Here is a 24,520-nt window from a genome sequence, read left to right on the forward strand (position 1 = left end):
ATAAAGTCTGTCACCGTTTCCATTGTTTCCCCATCTATTTGCCATGAAATGCTGGGGCCAAATGTCATGATCTTCCTTTTATTGAATGTTGAGTTTTAAGCCAACCTGTTCACTCTCCTCTTTCACTTTCATCAAGAGCGTCTTTAGTTCCTCTTCACTTTCTGCCATGAGGGTGGTGTCATCTGCTTTTCTGAGGTTATTGATAGCACTCCCAGCAATCTTGATTCCAGCTTGTGCTTCATCCAGCCCGGCATTCCACATGATGTACCCTGCATATAAGTGAAATAAGCAGGGTGACAGTATACAGCCTTGACATACTCCTTTCCCAATTTTGAACCAGTCCATTGTTCCATGTCCCGTTCTAACTGTTGCTTCCTGACCTGCATACAGGTTTCTCAGGAGGCACGTAAGGTGGTTTGGTTTTCCCATCTCTTTAAGAATTTTCCACACTTTGTTGTGATCCACAGAGTTAAAGACTTTAGCATAGTCAATGAAGCAGAAGTAAACGTTTTTCTAGAATTCCCTTGCTTTTTCTATGATCCAGCAGATGTTGGCAATGTGATCTCTGGTTCCTCTGTCTTTTCTAAATCCATCTTGAACATCTGGAAGTTGTTGGTTCACATACTGTTGAAGCCTAGCTTGGAGAATTTTGAGCATTTCTTTGCTAGGGAGGGAGGTGAGTGCTACTGTGCAGTAGTTGGAGCATTCTTTGGCATTGCCTTTCTTTGGGTTTGGGATGAAAACTGACCTTTTCCCATCCTGTGGCCACTGCTGAGTTTTCCGTGTTTGCTGGCACAATGAGTGCAGCACTTTAACAGCATCATCTTTAAGGGTTTGAAATAGCTCAGCTGAAATTTAGTCACCTCCACTAGCTTTGTTCTAAGGTCTACTTAACTTAGCACCCCAGAATGTCTGGTTCTAGGTGCATGATCACATCATCATGGTTATCTGGGTCATGAGAATCTTTTAAGTATAGTACTTCTGGGTATTCTTGCCACCTCTTCTTAATATCTTCTGCTTCTATTAGTCTATACCATTTCTGTCCTTTATTGTGCTCATCTTGGCATGAAATGTTCCCTTGGTATCTCTAATTTTCTTAAAGAGATCACTAGTCTTTCCCATTCTATTGTTTTCCTCTATTTCTTTGCACTGATCACTTAGGAAGGCTTTCTCATCTCTCCTTGCTATTCTTTGGAACTCTGCCTTCAGAGAGATGTATCTTTCCTTTTCTTCTTTGCCTTTAGCTGCTCTTCTTTTCTCAGCTATTTGAAAGGCCTCCTTAGATGACCGTTTTGCTTTTTTGCATTTCTTTTTCTTGGCTCTAATCTTGACCACTGCCTCCTGTACAATGTTACAAACCTTCATCCATAGTTCTTGAGGCACTCTATTTATTAAATCTAATCCCTTGAATCTATTTGTCACTTCCACTGTATAACTGTAAGGGATTGGTTTAGGTCATACCTGAATTGCTTAGTGATTTTCCCTACTTTCTTCAATGTAAGTCTAGTTATACTTACTAAGATCTATTCAAAACCATAGAACACTTCTGACACTAAAAATGTGGGTTTTCCCTACCAAACAGTTCTCTAACTCTGTGCAGATACCAACTGGGTGTCCTAGAATTTGATTCCGTTCTGACACTAACTACCTGGAGTTAGTTCAGACCTCACTGGTTAAGGGCTCAGCCCCACAAGACTGCCCTCCCACTTCAGACAGCAATTGCAAATATTGGGTCCCTAGTTACCCACAATTTATCTGACTTGTCTTAAAACTTGGGATTCCCATGACCCACTCTTCTAGTCTGAAAATTTGCTGTTACTGCACATGGAAATCAAGAACTTTTCTTATTTACAGCTAAATATATATAGGATATATAGTTATGTATCCTTATAAAGATGTTAGAAAATATATACATGAAGAACCTGATTAAGAGGCAAATAATATGAGGTGTGGAAGTGTCCTTAACACAAGGCTTCTGTGACTGTGGAGGTTGGGGTACACCACCTTTCTGCATGTGGGGGTGTTCACCACCCTAGAAGCTCTGCAAGCCCTTTCCCTTATGGTTTTATGAAGGTCCCATGACATAAGCATGATTAAATCATTGGCAACTCCAGATTAACTCAGTCTCTATCCAGTTTCCCTCCTGGATGTGTGAGGGGATTTGGAGCTGAAAGTTCCAACCCTATTATCACATGGTTTCTTTGGAAGGCAACCTCCATCCTGAAACTATCTAGGGGGCTCATACAGAGTCACCTCATTAACATAAACTCAAGTATTCTCGACAAGGACTTTTTAGGAATAACAAAAGAGGCTCCTCTCATCCGTGTAACTCATGAAGTTCCAGAATTCTAGAAGCTCTTCTCCAGAAACCTGGACAAAGACTGCATATATCTTTATTATTATATGACAATATTGTACTAGTTAATAATGAGAAGTAATTGAAAACATCTCCTAGAAGCAGTCCCTTCCTTTTCCAGAAGAGACTTATCTGTGTTGCCAGTTTATTTCTCTTCTTACCCCTCTTCCTCATTTTTCTTCATCTGTGTGTAAACTGTTCATTGAATGAGCTGGACTCAGTGGTGTATAATTGGAATATTCCTTTATTTATCTCTGCCCTTGCTTGCCACCATGTTTATTTTTGTTCTCCCCACCCCCATTCCTGGTAATATTCCTGGGAAAGTGACTTTTCTAGTCACTTTTGGTATTAGAATATCTAAAGTCTTAGGCATTAAAAAGTTTACGTTCCATCTACTATCAAAACTTCCATCTCTCATTAAATCCTCAGCTGGCTCTTTGACCACCTTTCACCACCTCCATCAAGATCAGGCCTGATTTACAATTTCATAGAACTGGAGGGAGTAAGTGTGTCATGGCCTGTTTTCTTTTTCTCATTTCTTTACTTCCTTTCCTCCTCCTACTCTTATTATTTGGTTTGAGGGATGAGAGCTGAAGGGTAGCTGGTGCTATTTGTGATTTGTCTTTTAGCTGTTGAATATACAATAGGGGCTTGTTGTGGTTATGCTTTTGTGGAGTCTTCAGAATGCCCCCATACACTTAATGATCTGATGGTGCACTGTTTGCTGACCTGTTTTGCTGACATCCCAGGGTAAGCTCTTTGACTTTACCCTCATTCCTGCTTCTGGCAGTATATTTGCAGTTGTCTGTCTCTGCTGAAGTGGGTGGTGGGAAGGGTGGGGCATGGGAGGGGTGGGAGGGGTGGGAGTGGAGGGGCACAGGCGGGGTGAGCCGTGGGCGGGATGAGCAGTGGAAGGGGTGAGGAAACTCTGTTGGGCAGAGGATCCAATCTGTATCCCATGGACCTTGGAGAAATTTAGCAACTTGTTCAGGAGTAGAGGACACTAGTGAGCATGAGCAGATAGCCCCAGCCTCCATGTTAACTACTGTTATTGCTGTTTCCTGGAGGTTGCTCAAACTCAGTGATGTATATAAACATCTCATCCTCTGCTGTCTTCTTCTCCTTTTGCCTTCAATCTTGATATCTCCTCCAAATGAAAAGACATATAAGTCTGTCTTAAATCCCTATGGATGTAGGGATGACAGAAATAATTAGTCTGTAATAGTCTGTAGGACACTTCATTCACTTAGAGACCTAAGTGAAAATCTTCTTAGTGCAAATTTCCATCTTTTTTAAAGCATGTGCTGGTGCTCAGTCCTGCCCAACTCTTTGCGGCCTCATTGACTGTGGCCCATCGGGCTCCTCTGTATATGGAATTTTCCAGGCAAGAATACTGAAGTGGGTTGCCATTTCCTTCTCCAGAGGATCTTCCCAACCTAGGGATTGAACTTCACCATCTCTTTTATCTCCTGCATTGGCAAGTGAGTTCTTTACCACTGGTGCCACCTAAGAAGCAACTCACATCGTATTTGTCTTCTTTATCTTGCCCTGGAATCCATCACTCTCCTAGCCCCATTCCTGCAGGATTCGTCCTCTCTTGCATAAATTACTCTGGAAATTCCCGATGTCTATTGATGTGGTGACCCCCCAATTCCTTTCTTTCCATGATCCACATTTTCAGTGACTCTGAGAGACTCTTTCTACTGATCATGTGAACCTTACCTCCAGTGACCTTAAAACGCTGGCCATCTCTAATGCCTGTGACCTACCCTGGGCCCAGGGTAGGTGATGACTTTTGATGACTATATGATTCTCATCCCTATGAACTCTATCACCCTACTCCATGTTCCTAAGATCTCCCTCACTGACCTCAACCCATTGACACTTTGATCCTGACCCCACCTTGATGGCACTTTCGTTTCCACTACTATCATAGAAAACCACATTCATATGTTTCCATCTACCTTCTTTCCCAACTTATATTTAGCCATTTGGTAGGGAACTCTTGACACCGTCTCTGAATTACATTTACTAATCACTCTCCTTAAATGCCTGAGGAATTGATAAAAAATCATTTATTTATTCACAAGAACTTTGCCTGAAAATCAAAGTTAATTATAATGCTTCTTAGTTAAAAGTGTTTGGACTTATTGAACAAATATGAAAAGCATTGAACAAATGTTAACATTGCATAGTTTTCAAGGATGCAGTGATGTCAGAGACAGGTGCTATATTGTGCATGGGTTCTGTTTTTATCACTATTTCAACTTTATCCTATTCGGAGGCTCCTCCAACTCTCAGTGAGACTATTTTTAAAGAACAAAAGGAAAATCCATCTGTTCAAGAACATCTGCTTCCTATACAGCTTTTCTGTTTCATGATTTCTTCTGGAGACATGGTCACTTGACCTTACACTGAAGAGTATGCTTGGGGCACAGAGATAGCAGAGTGAGCATTCCTATCCCCCAACTCTGAAAATCCAAGTCCTTTGATTGTTCTTCTTTGTACTGTATGTTTTCACACAGGCTGTGGAGGGATAGTGTACCCTTAAATGGAAGCCAATGAATGGCCCTATGCCAGACATGAGTAACTTTTTTCTTTGCATCAGGATTCCTTGAGATCATCAGCTTTGAGAACCTAGCATAAGTTATTGTTTCACAAGGTATAGGCTTGCAGAATGGAGATTTCCTCCCCTCTCAGGTCCTTCGTTGGCTTCAGCATGTTCTCCTTTTTTATTTCTGATCATGACTCTATGGCTCAAATAGTGTGAAAAGTCACAAAGGTGCTTGATTGGAGATAAGCATTTTCTTACATTTTAATATACAGAAACATTTCTTATTGAATTATCTTATAGTTTAGTCACTAAGATGTGTCTGACTCTTGTGACCCCATAGACTGTAGCTAGCCAGGCTCCTCGTCCCATGGGATTCTCCAGGCAAGAATACTAGAGTGGGTTGCTATTTCCTTCTCCAGGGGATCTTTTTGACACTGAAATCGAACCCGGGTCTCCTGCATTGCAGGTAGACTATTTACTAACTGAGCTACAAGGGAAGCCCCTACCTGTTCCACAGCCTTGATTAAAATGGCCGTTTTTCCCTGGTCATAAATCTTGTTCCATAAACGGGTCTTTCTCAGATTTGTACAGAGCTCTAGGCTTTGAATACCTAAACTCCTGTGACTTTTTTCTTTACCTTTTTGTAAAAAAACATGCACAGGCAAGGGCCAAAATGCCCAGGAAGAAGAGAAAAATGGTTAAATTACAAAAAGTTGTTTAACTTCTATTTTTCATATTTGTTTAATATTGTTTCCTGAATTGATGCAGGCTCTTTCCTGGCCAAGTTTCTGATTTTTTATTTTTTATTCCTGTAATAGAATAGCTCTAAATGGCATTATATTTGAGAACTGGAAATCTTGAATTTCCTATGAATGTTTTTGTATTCAAGCATTAAAAACTCTTCCTCACAATTTCATAGTGAAAAAAATACACTTAGAAATGAAAAGATTTTGTAACTTCCAGTGAATAACCATATATTGATAAAAATATTCATATACTTATTCTATAGATTTTGTAGCAGTCTGAAATGATTTTAATTTCCCTCTGTGAAAATGACTTTCTTGAAGCTTTATATAACATTCAGTTCAGTTCAGTTCAGTTCAGTCACTCAGTCATGTCTGACTCTTTGTGACCCCATGAATTGCAGCACTCCAGGCCTCCCGGTCCATCACCAACTCCCGGAGTTTACCCAGACTCACATCCATCAAGTCAGTGATGCCATCCAGCCATCTCATCCTCTGTCGTCCCCTTCTCTTCCTGTCCCCAATCCCTCCCAGCATCAGGGTCTTTTCCAATGAGTCAACTCTTCACATGAGGTGGCCAAAGTATTGGAGTTTCAGCTTTAGCATCATTCCTTCCAAAGAACACCAACATTACATATTTAAAAATAAAAACATTCAGAATAATAATATAAAATATGTAGTTGGTATATTAAATGGAGTTTATTTGATTTTATCATGTACTCATATATATCAGTTATCTGTTTTTAAAGAAGAAGGAATTGAGGCAAAGAAAAATAAGGTTCTTACTCAAGAAATCTTTAACTTTTGCTATTATTGATTTAGTTTTAGATGTTTCATTTGAAAAAAAAAATTGATACAAGGAAGGTTTCATTCTGAGTGGGTGGTATTTTAGGCTTGTTCTGGTAATGCGCCTTCTTTGTTTAGATACTGGAACTCTTATCTGGTCATTGAGTATTAATTTTTTTCAAGTCATCAAGCACATCCTGCTTTGTGATTTTCTTCCAGGCATCAGGAATTTCACTTTCATTGATAAATCTTTTGTGATATTTTTCTTCTAGCTTTGATCTGAAGTGACAGACAAACCATTTCCAGTATGGCTGCGTGGATGTGTCTGGGGTGATGCTCCATGTGGCATATTCCCCTCCTGCTTCTCGATACGTCTTAAATGGGATTCTCCTGCCATCATTCAAAGCAAAATTACGATCACTTGCTAACAGACTAGTACAGTTATTAATGATAAGATGATCTGTTTGATACCACAACCTTCCACTGAGAATTAGTGGACGGTGGAAGGGAGCACTGTGGTCTCCTTCATGGGTAGGGATTGTGTTCGTACAAATTGCTTTACAGAAGGGACACTGTTTCCAGCAGCCACAGAGATGTTCAGAGAGCATTTTCTGGATTTCAGGAATCATTTCTTCTACAAATCTAGACAAACAGTTCTGTTCTACCTTCTTCATTTCAGGATCCAAAGCTTTACCCATGGCCTCTTTGATAAACTCGATATCTTTTATCTCCTGGTGTTCAATGCTTATCAAGTCTTTTCGTGGAAAGATCAAGGTACTCCCCAGGTGATCACAGAACAAATCTAACCACCCAGACACTGTGCTGCTTTTATCTTTAGCTATTGCTGTAGATGCATGCATAGCTGAGAGGATGGCATTCTTGATGTCATCTAAACTCATTTGTAGAAAAGTCTTTATTTTTTTACTTCTTCTGTCAGAAAAATATCTTTTAACATGGTTTTCAATGTAATTCTTCAAAAATGATTCTGGATTATTAAGATACTGCCAGTAGTTATCAAAATTTTCTTCTTCTGCCAGAGAGATGAGAATGTGTTTCTCCAGGTTAGCTCTGTTTTCATTGAATGCCCGGCAGGTGGATCGAATGTCCCCAGCAATTTTGAGGGCCATGTTTTTCCTTATGGTGCTGGAGACAGCAGGTGTGAGTTTCTTCCATAGAAAATCAACAAACCTTTTAATTGAAGATGCTCCTTGACAAGAGATCTTAAAGCTCATGAAGAAACCATCTTTCTTGCATTGCAGATAGTGTACAGGATCATTTACCCTCTTGAATGCCTTGTGCATCTCCTTAAACTTCACTGATGCTCTTTGGAATAAACACAATGATAAGTCTATTTCATATTTTTTTGTAAATGTGTATCTTTTCTGAGTGGGTGCAGACATCACCTCCTCATGTATTATTCTCAGGATTTCATAGAAATAAGTTGGATTGTAATCATGCTTTTGCTGACATATTTTGTTAACAGTTTCATTAACTTTTGAAATAATGCAGTCAGTAGTCATATTTATGGAGTGTATATCCTGGGTCTCTATTGTCATTGTAGTGAGTCCCCAAGAATTCCTGTTCATCTTAACATGTTTGTCATAGTTGATTTCAAACTTTTCTCCAGAATAATTCATCAGTATGCTTACCATGTCTTTTTCCTTTTTGAAATATTCCAAAAGGATGTTTTCAGAATCCACGTCAATTTCAGGGTCTGTGGCTGGAGGGAGACTTGAGGACACATCCCAGACCCATTTTTCCCAAAGTGAGTTGAATCTCGCATGGAGCTCTTCCTCGCTGAATTCGGTGCCATTCAGCAATAAAGCCAAATTCCGGCTTTTTTCCAATAATTCCTTTTCATAACCTGACTTTTTGTTATACAGTTTTTCTTTATATTTTTCAAAACTAATCAGTTCATTGGCTTTTCTCTGGCCTTCTAAAATTAGTGCCTGTTTAAGGGCTATTAGTTTATTTTCAAAATTTCCTTTCCACTGAACCAGTACTTTACTATCCGGGTCTTCATTAAAATATTTTTCAAGTTTTTGCTTGATGGCTACATATATCTCTGTAACTGGAGCCTCCAGGGTATATGGTTCAAGTGTCTGGATTTTTCCATTCTGAATCTGGCTAATCAGCTCGTCCTGTAATCTCTGCACATGACTCCTCAGCTCCCATGTCCAGGAGTTATACATGGTTTCCAGTTTGCTCATGGCCATGACTTCTTGAGTGTTCCTAAAGCTGAAAATAAAGTTCTCATTCAGTAGGGCTCTCCACAAATCTTGAACTCGGGATTTTACATCTGATATCTTCATGATGCTTCCCCTAGATTCCCGTTGGGCAGTCACAAGAATTCTGCTTTTTAGTTCCTGAACATTGTGGCTGTAGCGAGGATTGGGAGGGGCCATTGGGGGATTGCCATCCCAGAGGTGAGCAAAGTAGTAGACGTGGGTATTGGCGTCAAACTTAATGACATCACTAAAGCAGGTTACATCGGAGCACTGCTCCTCTGCAGCTGCTATTGCTGCCATTTCATCCAATCTCTCCTCAAGCCGCCTTCTTCCTTCCATAATTTGGTCTTTAGCTGTAACTTCCCCCACATTCTGATGGACAAAGAGGCAACTGGGAGAGATTTTCACTTGTTTCATTCTCAGAGAAGCTTGGATAACTATTTGTAGAATATCTTGCATTTCTGATGGATTTCCCCCCATAATATTGATCAGAGTCAAGTTTCCAAGTCCGATGACAAAGGTTGCCAACTCATTGTCATGATTCTGGGACTTGTTGCTGAGTTCTGGGGCTCGAAGTCCCTCTGTGTCCACAACAAGCACAAAGTCAAAGCCAAGTTCAGCTGTGAATGTCTCCTCCACTTTCAGAAGCTGCATGTAGGCCCCCCGGGTACACCTCCCAGCACTGACAGTGAACTGCAGCCCAAAAAGGGCATTCAGCAGGGTGGACTTCCCTGAGCTCTGCAGGCCGAGGACAGAGAGAACAAAGAGCCGCTTGTTTCCAAGGTTCTCAGAGAGCTTGTCAAAAACAGCTGCCACCCACCTCAGGGGCACATATGAAACATCCCCATCCATCAGCTCAATGGGAACACCAGATATCATCAGATCTGCAGCAATGTGGGGAAGGGAGAGAAATAGGGTATCTTTCGCGGGTGAAGCTTCTTCCAGAGCTTCATAGATCTGGCCAGCTTCTCTGAGAAAGTGCTCAATTCCCAAGGAACAGTCATTAATCTGTCTGGAAATAGCTTCTATCTCTTTTTGCCAGTCTTTCAGAGAGCTACACTTTGGGCCCTCTTGCTTTTCTTTTTGAACCAATACCTTTTTCTTCTCATTTAGATTTTCCAAGTGTCCTGCAGTCAGTTTGTCCAAAGCTACATTCAGCCATTGGAGGAAGTAGAGTTTGGTGTGAGTTTCTGAATGATTTTGGAGAATTTCAAGGACAGAACGCATTAAAGCATTGAGAGGAAAGGCTTTTCTGAACTGTTCATGTCTTATCATTTGTTTTTCTGTCTCAGTCTCACTTTTGTGTTGTTCAATGCTGCAATTCCCCTTTTCTCTCAGATGATAGAGTTCTTTGTCCTTTTTACACCAAAGTTGCCACAGTTTTCCCTGAAGAGGTAGTAAGTTTTCCTTGACCTGAGGTATTTCCATTTCTCTCAGTAGGGTCATTAGGCCCTCTGCCTTTTCTTTGGCTTCCTTGCAATCTTTCTGGTCTTCATCAATAAGCATTCCTTGCTTGCGAGCAACTTGGGCACAGTTCTCCAAGCTGAGTGCAGCGTTAGAGAGCTTCAGCAAACGTTTGATTGTAGTTGTGAGCTCCCCTATTAATTCTGCCTCATTTCTGTTCCTGATCCCAATTCTCACTCTTGGGCCAGAATTATCGACTGTGACTTTTCCTTTATCATCAAGCAAAAAGATTAAAGGTTTTGATGACTGACACATGTCACTGACTATTTTTCGGTTTCCTTTATTGTGATCAGAAATTGACATCAGGATCACAATTATGGAAGAAACTTCCTTCAAAAAGGTGAGTTGCTTCTCATGTTCCTTTGCATCTCCATGAAGATTGGTAAAGGTCAAGCAGTTGTCAAATCTGTCCTGCTCTCCCCCCCCAGGACAGAACCAGGTGACTTCCACCACTCCTCCCATCAAGAGACAGTATCTGCTGCTGCCTTTGCAATGTCGGTGAAAAAAGACATCATGTTTGCGTTCACTGAGAAGACGGTTCATGATCTGTGATTTGGAAGCAGAGAAGCCAGTTCCAACTCTAATAAAGGACACAATGGGGGCAGAAACACAACACATCTGTTGATTCGTGTAATTGTCCTTCTCCTCATTTATTGATTTCCCTAGTTGCTGCCAGCTCCTTCGAAGTTGTCTGAGAGACCAGAGAGAGAATTCAATTTGAGCATTGCAAGGATTAGGTGTGAGAAGGGGGAGGGCAAACTGACACATGGAAAGTTTGTCCAAAATATACTGTCTGGCAAAATCATCTGCACAGTGAAGAATTGCCATCTGAACATCCATAGGGTGAACATAGGGTCTGACATTAGTGGCTGCTGAAGGCTTAGTAGGATGAACAGTTTCTTCAAGTAGATCTTCACATGGATCAAAAGCCTCCTTTTCTTGATTTGAGGTGCTTGAATAGACTTGGTTCTCTGTGTATTCTTCATGTTTGATGATCAGGTATCTCAGCCCACAATCCAGCATCAATAGCTTCTGTAGGAAATAGAAGGGAAGTTCTCTTTCAGAGCAGGGCTGGGTGTTGTACACAGAAGTCTTGTGGATCAGTTGGAAGTTAGCTCTGCTCATTTTTCTTGGGTAGTAATATTCTAGGCCTAGACGCTGGAGTAAGTCTTGAAAGGCTCCATTTTCTATGACTTCCTTCTTTTTCTTTTCATTATCATGTGTTTCGTGGGGCTCTTTCTTTTCATGGAAGACACTTTGCAATTCTTTTATCACCTCCTCCACTTGCAATGAAGAGACAGTAGCCTCATATTTCCCATCAATGAGCAGTCTCAAGTCTTTGTCTAGGTTTTGCCAATCATTATCTCCATGATTGGTGAGGACATGTACAACTTCTTTAGTCAAAGATTGTCCCATGTGTTGTTTGATCAATGCCAAGCGTTGTGTTTTCACCTCCTGAGAAACAGCTTTGATACCCGCTGTTGCTGTCAGACCTGTGAGCACCAGGAATGCCTGAGCCCTGTAGTTGCAAATATTTTTGAGCTCTTGGTATTTATTTGGTGCAGTTTGCGTTTTCTCCAATAGGAAGTCTATCTCATCATGCCCCAGGAGATACTGAAATATATTGTCAACCACATGATATCCTGCACCAGATGCTATCAAAAGTAACAAAATGTGTGTGTCTGTCTTCCCTGTTTCTCGGAGGTATTTCAAGAAACAACCTAGAGACAAACTGACCTCATAAGTCAGCTTCCTTTGAGCTTCCTCTACCAACTCTGTAGATTCAGAGTTCGCCTTTACTTCCCTAAGACCCTTCTGTGCTTTTTTAAATATTTCAATTAACTCAGAAAATTGGGTGATCTGGACATTGTCTTCCTTTGGTTCTGACTGAAATATCCACTCCATAATGGAATGAGCCTGAGGAAAGTTTGTTACTATATAGATGTGAGGATCCAAAAGACGGCTCAACTGAGATTTAATAAATGTAGTTCCATAAATGGGAGATTTTTTGCAAAAGTTTACCGTGTTTACCAGAAAATTCTGCAGACCCCTGTCTTTTAGGCATATATTAGTCCAAGTGGTATAACTTCCAGTTTTTTGACTCAATCTTTGCATGAAATTTATCAGCCTTTTAAGCTGTTCTTCAGGATCAAAAACTTTCCAGGATTTCACATCCTCTAGGAAAATCCTAGCCTCCTTCTCAATACTCAGTAATTCTCCCTCCTGGATCTGGGCAGTGAGTTCATTCAGAACAGTATAGTGGGCTTTCAGGCAGTTAGCTAATTTATGAGGATCCTTAAAATCACGACTGTGGCTAGAGAGAACAATGTCCCAAACAGGTACCAGCTGAAGTCCACGGTCAATGACACACCAGGTTTGATTATTGGCAACTAGACCAGCTTTCCAGTCAAAAAAGCCATTTGCTTCTGGTGGGCCACCTGTCTGGGCCACAGATAACTGAACTTCAGTTTGGAGATTTTGGAAGGTTGATTTCTGAGAGGCTTTTTTCGAATGAGAGTCTGACATATCCAGACCTGCACCAATGTTCACTCCAAAGCCACTGTAACTGCCCCTTATGAGAATATTCAGGGCCTCTGCTGCTTGCTGCTTCACTTCTGCCAGCTGCTCTTTTTGGAAACCCTCTGAAATGGCTTTCCACCAGTAGATTCCTCCCAGGTGCAGAGGGCCCTGGTTAGCATGAGACCCATACCTCTGGAAGAAGGCTTCAGCCCTATGCCTCAGCAAGCGTAGTTTGTCTGAGTCTTCTGACTGACTCAGAAGGTTTTCAATGTATTTTAATTCCTGGAGAGCAGCATTGGAAAGTTGGAGCTGGTCAATGGGAAAGTAGAAGGAGGCCAGTGGGATATAGATGAACTTGATTGAGCAGAAATAGGAGTGTGTAGAATGTGACTGTTGTGTTTTCTTGGATTCTGAATGCATGCTCTGATCCATACCAGCTTCCAGGCTAATTCCCCAACCTCCACACTTTGCTAAGGCTGATACGCTGAAGCCCAGCTTCTCTACAGTCTGAGTGAACTTGGATTCTTCTTGAGAAGATGTAAATTCCTTCATTTCCATCCGTGTACCCTGCTCAGGGCCACGGAGTACAAAGTCCTTGGGGACACAGAGTAGCTCCTCTTTCTTCTTTATAAGAGACCCTTGGTCACTGGTTTTGTAAATTCCCTCTAGGGCTAGTCCTCCAGATGCATGTCTCACCAGTTCTCTATCTGGGAGATTTTTCCTGTAGGACAGTGCCCCCTTTATGTTGAGTTGTCTCTCCGTGTCTTCCATGACTTCTCTTAGGGCTTTTCAGGAATTGGACAAAACTCTTTCGGGATCTCCATTGCCTGCCTCAGCTCCGCTTCCTTTCTCCTTTCTGCCTCATCTTGTCACTGCCTTCCTTCTGAAAGCATCTCTCTTAATTTCTTCAGTGTCCATTCTGCCTTCTTCTGCCTTTTCTTTACTGATTCCACATGAGGCTCCTATAACTCTGAAAGAGTATTTGAGTATGACTGGTTAAGCAGTTTCTCCAGGGCCCTTTTCTTTCAGGAAGGTTGCACCTGGCATTTCAGTTTCTGGAGGTCTTTTTCTTCTAGGTGTTGTAAGGCATGGGTAGAAGTCACAACCAGGTGTTCTGCAGCTTTGACAACTAGTATTTAACTGCCAGTCCTACTTCCCTGAGCAACTTTTGGAGATCTTGCCCATTTTTGCCTCTGAGTAGGGGTTCATTGTGCATAGACTCTGCTATGTACATGGCTGTGTGAAGATAAGACACTCAGTTAGCCTGTGGCATGTTAATATGCAGAATTCTGTGCTTAATTTGCATAAACCTGTTGCTTTTTACACTAATACACTTCATACACTAATAATAAACTATCAGAAAAAGAAATTCAAGGAACAAGCCCATTTATGATCAGACTAAAAAGGATAAAATACCATGGAATAAACTTAACCAAGAAGGTGAAAGACCTATACTCTGAAGGAATTTGAAAATGATAAAAAGGAATGGAAAGACATCCTGTGTTCCTTAATTAGAAGGATTAATGTTATTTAAAATGTCCATACTATCCAAAGCAATCTATAGATTTAATGCAATCACTATCAAAATACCCAGGACACTTTCACAAAAGTACAACAAAATGATTCTAAAAATTTTTTGGAACCACAAAAGACTTAATTGCCAAAACTGACTGGAGACAAAAAATAGCTGGATGTATCACGTTCCCTATTCAGACTATACTATAAAGCTATGTTAATCAAAACAGCATGATATTGGCATAAAAGCAAACACAGATCAATGGAACAGAATAGAGAGCCCAGAAATAAACCAACACACTAATGGTCAATAATCTATGACAAGCCAGGTTTGAAAACAATGGGAAAAAGATAATTCCAATAAGTGGTGTTGGAAAAACTGGATAGCTACATTAAAAGAATATTAGGAAAAAATAGACAAAGAATAAATGGATGTTTCTCCAAAGAAGACATACAGATGACCAACAGGCACGTGAAAAGTAACTCAACATTGTTAATGTTAGGGAAATGCAAATTAAAACGATAATGAGGTATCACCTCAAACCAATCATAATGGCCATCATCATATAGTCTACAAATAATAAATGCTAGGAGGGTGTGGAAAAAAAGGAACCCTTGTGTACTGTTGGCTGAGAATTTAAGTTGGTTTAGCCACTATGGAAAGGCTTGTAGAGTTTCCTCAAAAATGAAAAATAGGATCACAATATTACTCAGCAATTCCACTCCTGGGTATATATGCAAAGGATGTGAAGACAGGCTATTGAAGAGATATATATACCCCCATGTTTTCTGCATCATTATTAACAATAGCCAATATATGGAAACAGCCTAAGTGTCAGTCTATGGCTTAATGGATAAACGATATGTGATACAGCATGCACATGTATGCACAGATAGACACAGATTGGAATTTTATATAGTCATGAGAAAGAGGGAAATCATGCCATTTGTGCATGACAACACAGATGGACTTTGAGTGCATTATGCTAAGTGAGATAAGTCAGACCAAGAAAGAGAAATTCTGTTAATATCATTTACATGTGGAATCTAAAAAAGCCAAAGTTGTAACAACAGAGTAGTATGGTGGTTACCAGGGTTGGAAGGTGTAGGAATTGGGGAGATACTGTTTAAAGGTACAAATGTGCCATCAGTAGATAAATAAGTCCTAGACATCTAGGCTTGCCTGGTGGCTCAGATGGTAAAGAATCCACCTGCAATGCAGGAGGACCTGGGTTTGATCCCTAGGTTGGGAAGATCTGCTGGAAGAGGGCATGGCAACCCACTCCAGTATTTTCCCAGATAGGGAGAATCCTCGTGGACATAGGAGCCTGGTGGGCTACAGTCCATGGGGTCGCAAAGAGTCGAACATGACTGAGTGAATAAGCACCGTGCATAGCACACATAGTGATTATAAAGAATATACTGTATTATAAACGTCAAAGTTGCCAAGGGACTTTATGTTGATTGTTCTCACCACAATAAAGAAATGATACTGTGATGTGATAGAGGTGTTAGCTAACTCTATTTGGTCATATGGCAATATAAAAATGTATCATATCAGCACCTTGTATACCTTAGACTTATGCAAGGTATGTTAATTATATCTCAATAAATAAAATGTACTTCTTAGCTGGTTTATACTTGTCACCCACTTCTCACTCTTCATCTGACACTAGTTAACATTATTATATTATATATATATATATATATATGTTATATTGTAAGCTATATATATGTATAGTCAAATTCTCTTTATCTACTGATGCCATCTTAATGTGTGTATGTAGAACCAAATACTCTCATATTCAATGCTTTCTCATTATATTTTTAACCCCTCTATCTTTGAGACATATTATATGAGATGAGATTTCACATGTTTCAACTTCACACATAATTCAGGTTTCCTCTCTTATTGCATTTCCTGTCCTACTGAATGTCACTATTATAATCCTATGCATCCTTCTTCCTCCTAATGTGAATGTAGTTTCATGTCCTTTCAAATTATCCTTTTCAATCACTCCTAAATCTCAATTCTTTTTAATCCCCTACCAGCTCTCCCTTAGATTTTTCCTTCATTTTTTCTTTATTGGATCACTATAATTGTCATCTCATCTTACAGTCATTTTGATTTTGTGCTTTTCATCTGCCCCAGTGTCACTAAAATTTGAATCTAAATTTAATAGCAGACTCAGTAATTCAAAAAACAACTTTTCTGGGCTTTTCTGGTGGACAGTGGTGAGAAATCCGCCTTGCAATGCAGGGAACACTGGTTCGATCCCTGGTCCGGGAAGATCCCACATGCCACAGAGCAACTAAGACCATGCACCACAACACCTGCGCCTGTGCTTAGAGCCCACAAGGCACAACTCCTGAGCCCATGTGCTGCAACTACTAAAACCCGTGTGCCCTAGGGGCTGTGCTCCACAATAAAAGAAGCCACCACAATGAGAAGCCCTGGGTATATATGCAAAGGAAGTGAAGACAGGATGTGGATGAGATATATGCAGTGTGCATATGCGCACTGCAACTAGAGTAGCCCCCACTTACTGCAAGTAGAGAAAGCCTGCACACAGCAGTAAGGATCCAGCGCAGCCAAAACATAAATTAATTAAAAAAGAGAACTTTTCCAACTGAGTTATCTAAAATATCTAGATAAAAATTTTAAACAAATTCTTTGAATTCTCCAGGAATTTAATAGATAGTGAAATAATATCTGATGGAAGAGGTAAATAAATTTGAAGCAAGTGAAACTTTTCCATTACAAATTAAAGAAAACATTCAGGATACCTTGGCATACACCTAGGAAGACAAATAAAAGAAATTCATAATCAAACATATCATAGTGAAACTGCAGAAAATACAACAGGAAAAGCAAAGTGTTTAGAGAAAAGCAGATTTTAAAAAATTAATTTAATTGGAGAATAATTACTTTACATATTGTAATGGCTTCCTATGCATCAACATGAATCAACCACAGGTATACAGGTGTCCCCCGCAATCCTGAACCCCCCTCCCACCTTCCTCCCCACCCTGTCCTGGGTTATCGCAGAGCACCTACTTCGGATGCTCTGCTTCATGCATCGAACTTGCACTGGTCGTCTGATTTACATATGGTAATATACATGTTTCAGTGGTATTCTCTGAAATCATCCCACCCTCGCCTTCTCCTACTGAGTTCAAAAGTCTGTTTTTTACATCTATGTCTCCCTTGCTCTCCTGCATGTAGGATCGTCAGTACCGTCTTTCTAAATTCCCTATATATGTGTTATTATACAGTATTTATCTTTCTCTTTCTGACTTACTTCACTCTGTATAATAAGTTCCAAGTCCATCCACCTCATTAGAACTGACTCACATGCATTCCTTTTTAATAATTGAGTAATAGTTCATTGTGTATATGTACCACAACTTCCTTATCCATTCATCTGTCAATGGACATCTAGGTTGCTTCCATGTTCCAGCTATTGTAAATGTTCCAGCTATTGCTGCACTGAACTCTGTTGTACATGTGTCTCTTTTAATTCTGGTTTGCTTGGAGTGTATGTCCAGCAGTGGGATTACTGGGTGGTATGGCAGTTCTATTCCAAGTTTTTTAGGAATCTCCACACTGTTCTCCATAGTGGCTGTACTAGTTTGCATTCCTACCAACAGTGTAAGAGCATTCCCTTTTCTTCACACCTTCTCCAGCATTTAGCTATAGACTTTGATGATGGCCATTCTGACCAATGTGAGATGATACCTCACTGTGGTTTTTATTTGCCTTTATCTAATAATGAGTGATATTGAACATCTTTTCATGTGTTTATTAGCCATGTGTATGTCTTCTTTGGAGAGATGTCTTTTTACGTCTTTTGCCCACTTTTTGATTGGATTGTTCATTTTTCTGGTATTGAGCTACATGAGCTGCTTGTATATTTTGGAGACTAATTCTTTGTCAGTTTTTTCATTTGCTATTACCTTCTCCCATTCTGAGGACTGTCTGAGGTAAGTGGATTTTATCTTCAAATAATAATTAGAGAGAATGATGACCTCAACAGCACTGATGGAAGCCAGAAGGCAGTAGGATGGAGGGTTAAACCTACGGAAAGAAAATAGCTGATAAAGTAGGATTCTATAGAGTTTAAAATATTCTTAAAGAATTATGGTGGAAGAAAAACATTGAAAACAGCACAGTAACAGAATTTGTTACCTGGAAATGCACTTTGAAGGAACTACTAAGGCATGTTTTTTCAGGAGAAGGAAAATATCACCAATGACTAGTCAGAGATGCAGGAAAAGATGGTGAGCAACAAAGGAATAAATATATGGAAAAATCTAAATAAATGCATAAAACAGTGGGGTTTAAAATACATGATAACAAATGCATTTAGGCTGGCGTTTTTGCCAAATGGATTTAAAGGACCCTCAGTTCCTTGGGGTATTTGAGAGGAAGGTCAAAGATTCTGTTGATTTTGTAGAGTGTATGTTGCAATTTCTAGTACAATCTCAAATATAAGAGTCAAGAATATATAACTGTCAAACTAACACAGGAAAATAAAATAAGAAACATTTCATTATACAACTTATCAAAATTTGTGGGCTATAGAGAAAACTGTGCTTAGAGGGAAATTTACATTGAATGCATACATAACAAAAGAATAATTATATGAAAACAATAATCTAAGTTTCCATCCGAGGAAATGGAATCAAATTCCATTTGATTCCAGCCAAATCAGCAAGAGAAAAGAAATAAGAACTAAAAAGCCAATAAAATTTAAAACAGGAAATCAATAGAAAAAAATCAGTAAAAGTATAACATGATTCTTTGGAAATACCAGCAAAACTAATAACTCCGACTGTGAAAAAAGGGAAGACACAAATTACTAATATCAGAAATAAAATAGAGGTTATGGGTATGAATTCTGTGATATCCATATTCTATGGATATGAATTCATTGAGGATGAAAAAAAGAGTACTATGAAAAACTGTTTGCTCTCACATTTGATAGCCTAGATAAAATGTATTAATTCTTGGGAAGATAATAAACTATTATAGCTTATGTGAGGAAATAAATACTCTGAATAGGGCTGTTTCTATTTAAAAAATTGAATCAATAATTAACAACCATCCAAAACAGAAAGCACCAGTCCCAGTGGGATCACTGGTGAATTCTACCAAACATTTAAGGAAGAAACTGTACCAAATATCTACAATGTCTTTCAGAGGACAGAAGCAGAAGGAATACTTTCTAATTTAGTTCATGAGGTCAGTGTTACCCTAATACCAAAACTAGTTAAGGACATTACAAGAAAGAAAACTAAAAACCTATATCTCTTATGAAAAAAATTAACAAAATAAATCTAATAATGTAAAAAGGAGTTATATACCACAACCATGTAGGATTTACCTCAGGTAACTAAAGTAGATTCAACATTCAGAGTCAGTTCATGTAATATACTACAATGAACTAAGAAGAAAAACCACATGGAGAGAACCCATTTGACAAAATCCAATACTTACTGATTATTAAAATTTCCAGCAAGCTAAGAATAGAGGGGAACTTACTAAACTTGATAAAAGACGTTAAAAAACCCCTACAGTTAACATTATACTTAATGGTAAGAACCTAGGAGCTTTCCTCTTAAAGAAAAATAGGTTAAGGGTATCCCCTCTCATCCCTCCTCTCACACATCCTGTTGGAAGAGTTAGTTAATAAGATAAGGAAATAAAAATATACTGATTGGGAAGAAATAAATAAAACATGTCTTTGTTGTAGATGACACTATGTTAAAAATGCTAAAGAATCAACAAAAAGTCTCCTGGAACTGATAAGTGAATACAGCAAGGTTGTAGCATTTAAGGGTTAGCATACAAAAACTATTGTTTTTTTAATATGCTAGCAATAAGCCATTGGAATTTGAGATTAAAAACACAATACCATTTAAACTAGCACCCTCACAAAATAAATACTTAGATATAAACCTGATAATATATCTGCAAGATCTATATAAGGAAAACTACAAAATTCTGATAAAAGAAATCAAGGAATATCTACATAAATGGAGAGATATTTCATGTCTAATATTGTTAAGGCATGAGTTCTTCCCAACTTAATTTATAGAGACAACGTCTTCTCCAGCACCACAATATGAAAGCATCAGTTCTTCACCACTTGGCTTTTTTAATGGTCCAACTCTCACATCTATTCATAACTACTAGAAAACTTATAGCTTTGACTATATGGGCCTGTGTTGACCAAGTGATGTCTCTGCTTTCTCTAGGTTATTATTACTGTTTAGCAAAAAAAAAAAAAAAAAGAAAGAAAGAAAGAATTGAGCTATAAAGCTATGAAAGACCCAGAAGAGTCTTAAATCACATTGCTGTGTGAAAAAGACCAGTTTGATAATGCTACATACTTTATGGTTCCAACTATATGAAATAGTGGAAGTCAAAACTATGGAGACTGTAAAAAAGATCAATGGTTGCCAGGAGTTTTGGAGAGAAAAAAAAATTGGTGCCAATAGACTTGCTTAATGCAGGGTTGCCCCCAAACTTCAATCTGGGAAAAACACAGTATCCATAAAGCACAATAAAATGAGATATGCCTGTGTACCTATTAGAATGGCTAAAATTCAGATCACTAACAGCACTGATTGCTAACAAGGGTGTGGTGTGAAAGCTTATTCATTGCTTCTGGGAATGCAAATGGCATAGCTATTTTGAGAGATAGTTTGTTTCATTCTTACAAAGCTAAACACTTTTTTTCCATATGACTAGCAATCATGCTCCTTGGTATCTATACCTAAATTATGCCTCACAAAAACTAGTACAAAGATATCTATAGAAACTTTATTTATAATTTCAAAAACTTGGAGACAACCAAGACATCCTTCAGTAGGTGAGTGGATAAATAAACTGTGCTACTTCTAGACAATGAAATATTATTCAATTCTAAAAAAAATGAAAAGAATGAAATGAAATGAGAAGCAGTCTTTTGGACTCTGTGGGAGAGGGAGAGGGTGGGATGATTTGGGAGAATGGCATTAAAACATGTGTAATATCATATGTGAAACGAATCGCCAGTCCAGATTTGATGCAGGATACAGGATGCTTGGGGCTGGTGCACTGGGATGACCCAGAGGGATGGTACAGGGAGGGAGGTGGGAGGGGGGTTCAGGATGGGGAACACGTGTACGCTCTTGGTGGATTCATGTTGATGTATGGCAAAACCAATACAATGTTGTAAAGTAATTAGCCTCCAATTAAAATAAATAAATTTATATTAAAAATAACAAAAAAATATGAGAAGACATGGAGGAAATGTAAATGTATATTGCTAAATGTAAATAGCTAGATCAAAAAGGCCGTGATTCCAACTGTAATATATTCTGGAAAAAACAAAACTATAGTGAAAGTGCGAAGATGAGTGGTTACAAGTAAAGGATGAGAAGGAGGAGCACAGGGGATTTGGGGGGCAATGAACCTATTCTCTATATGTAAAAGCTTGTTACACTTCATTAGGCATTTTTCAAAACCCATAGAATATGCAAGACATATATAAACTATGTGCTCTGGGTGATTCTGACATTTCAGTGTGGGTTCATCACTGTAACAAATGTGCCACTTTGTTGGGGGATATTGATAATGCAGGAGATCACGCATTTGTGGGGCCGAGAGGTATATGGGAAATCTCTGCAACTTCTGCTCGTTTTTGTGTAAACCTGAAACTGCTCTAAAAAATAAATTCAATAAAAATAAAGCAAAGTTTACAGACTTGGTGAAATTGAATCTACAATTACTTTTTGAAAGATTTAGTATTACCATATATTTTGTACCTGATAAAACAAACCAAGAAAAAATCAGTAAATACAAAGAGCACTCAAACAATATGATTAACAACTCAACCTAATGTCCTCATTTAAAACTGCTCACACCATATTTGCATTGTGTCTCTAATGACTTTTGGGAAACTTCTAGGCTTGGCACAAACAAACTGCTTATCTGGACAGAGGACAGACACATATTTGGGTATTGTTTGTGGACAGTTGAAAGGAGAGAAGACAGTTGAATACCTGGGGTGAGGGCATGAAGATATGTATTTGGAGAGCCGATTTAGAGATCTGCCTAAGACAGAGATGTGGTCTTCAGCAGACAGGACTCCCCATGAAGGTGGATCAAAAAATGATGTCCCTATTTGCACTTATTGCCAGATTTCCAAACCTCTTCCTCTGTTTGTTTTCCCATCACATTCATCCCACTCTAATTTTTCCAGTGTCTCAGGTTCCAAATAGTTCCCTTTGACTTCTGTGTCTCTTTAGCTCACTACAATCAGACATCATATTCTCAAATTTTTCCATCCTGTTCAAACTCATGTATATACCATAGACTATGTATCAGGTGTTCTGATTGAAAATGGGATTATAGGTATGAAAAAGACATGGTCAGAGAAGGTTCTGCATCAGTTGGAGGGAAGAAAATCATGAGTAGTCTAGGAGGAGGAAGAAACAAAACTTTAACTGGAGTTCCTCTAATCCTCTCTAGATTGCCTTTAGTACTTGATTTTCTAGAGAATACATAAGGTTCATCTACCTTCTTTGAGCCTTGCTCTCTCAGTTCAGTTCAGTTCAGTCACTCAGTCATGTCTGACTCTTTGTGACCCCATGGACTGCAGCATGCCAGGCTTTCCTGTCCATCACCATCTCCCAGAGCTTGCTCAAACTAATATCCATTGAGTTGGTGATGCCAACCAACCATCTCATCCTCTGTTGACCCCTTCTCCTCCTGCCTTCGGTCTTTCCCAGAAGCAGGGTCTTTTCTTATGAGTCAGCTCTTCGTATCAGATGGCCAAAGTATTGGAGTTTCAGCTTCAGCATCAGTCCGTCTAATGAATATTCAGGACTGATTTCCTTTAGGATTGACTGGTTGGATCTCCTTGCAGTCCAAGGACTCTCAAGAGTCTTCTCCAACACCACAGTTCAAAAGAATCAATTCTTTGGCTCTCAGCTTTCTTTATAGTCCTAATTCTCACATCCATACATGACTACTGGAAAAACCATAGCTCTGACTAAACGGACCTTTGTTGGCAAAGTAATGTCTCTGCTTTTTAATATGCTGTCTAGGTTGGTTATAACTTTTCTTCCAAGAAGCAAGCATCTTATAATTTCATAGATTCAGTCACCATCTGCAGTGGCTTTGGAGCCCAAGAAAATAAAGTTTTACACTGTTTCCATTGTTTCCCCATCTATTTGCCATAGATGTGGGACCAAATGCCATGGTCTTCATTTTTTGAATGCTTAGTTTTAAACCAGCTTTTTCAGTCTCCTCCTTCACTTTCATCAAGGGGCTCTTCAGTCCCTCTTCACTTTCTGCCATAAGAGTGGTGTCATCTGCATGTCTGAGGTTATTGATATTTCTCCCGGCAATCTTGATTCCAGCTTGTGCTTCATCCAGCCTGGCATTTCACACGATGTACTCTGCATAAAAGTTAAAAAAGCAGGATGACAATATACAGCCTTGACATACTCCTTTCCCGATTTGGAACCAGTATGTTGTTACATGTCTTGTTCTAACTGTTGCTTCTTGACCTGCACAAAGATTTCTCAGGAGACAGGTAAGGAGGTCTGGTATTCCCATCTCTTGAAGAATGTTCCACAGTTTGTTGTGATCTACACAGTCAGAGGCTTTGGCATAATCAGTGAAGCAGAAGTAGCTGTTTTTCTGGAATTCTCTTGCTTTTTCTATGATCGAACAGATTTTGCAATTCGATCTCTGGTTCCTCTGCCTTTTCTGAATCTATCTTGAACATCTGGAAGTTCATGGTTCATATACTGTTGAAGCCTGGCTTGGAGAATTTTGAGCATTACTTTGCTAGCGTGTGAGGTGAGCTTGAACATTCTTTGGCATTGCCATTCTTTGGGATTGGAATGAAAACTCGCCTTTTCCAGTCCTGTGGCCACTGCTGAATTTTCCAAATTTGCTGGCGTATTGCGTGCAGCACTTTCACATCATCATCTTTTCGGATTTGAAAAAAGCTCAACTGGAATTCCATCACCTCCTCTAGCTTTGTTTGTAGTGATTCTTCCTAAGGGCTACTTGAATTTGTATTCCAAGATATCTGGCTCTAGGTGAGTGATCACACCATTATGGTTATCTGGGTCATGAAGATATTTTTAGTATAGTTCTTCTGTGTATTCTTGCTACCTCTTCTGAATATCTTCTTCTTCTGTTAGGTCCATACCATTTCTGTCTTTTATTGTGCCCATCTTTTCATGAAATGTTCCTTTTGTATCTCTTCTTGAAGAGATCTCTAGTCTTTGCCATTCTATTGTTTTCCTCTATTTCTTTGTATTGATCACTGAGGAAGGCTTTCTTATC

General features: G+C 39.2%; 1 protein-coding gene across 4 annotated transcripts in view; it reads right to left on the reverse strand.

The window, feature by feature from the left end:
- Positions 1-6,323: 6,323 nt before the first annotated feature.
- The window catches only part of LOC102396589 (interferon-induced very large GTPase 1), a 190,141-nt gene continuing 171,944 nt past the window's right edge, over positions 6,324-24,520 (reverse strand). For 3 of the 4 annotated variants that reach the window (XM_045162934.1, XM_045162933.1, XM_045162931.1), the window contains one exon: positions 6,324-13,887. In XM_045162934.1, coding sequence (XP_045018869.1) covers positions 6,598-13,422 — 6,825 coding nt within the window. In that variant the 5' untranslated portion in view covers positions 13,423-13,887 and the 3' untranslated portion in view covers positions 6,324-6,597. Of the gene's footprint in view, positions 13,888-18,123; positions 18,245-24,520 lie in introns of all 4 variants that reach the window. The other variant, XM_045162932.1, reaches the window with a different exon arrangement.

The sequence above is a fragment of the Bubalus bubalis genome, chromosome 16 (assembly GCF_019923935.1).
Source record: "Bubalus bubalis isolate 160015118507 breed Murrah chromosome 16, NDDB_SH_1, whole genome shotgun sequence".
NCBI classification, from domain to species: domain Eukaryota; kingdom Metazoa; phylum Chordata; class Mammalia; order Artiodactyla; family Bovidae; genus Bubalus; species Bubalus bubalis.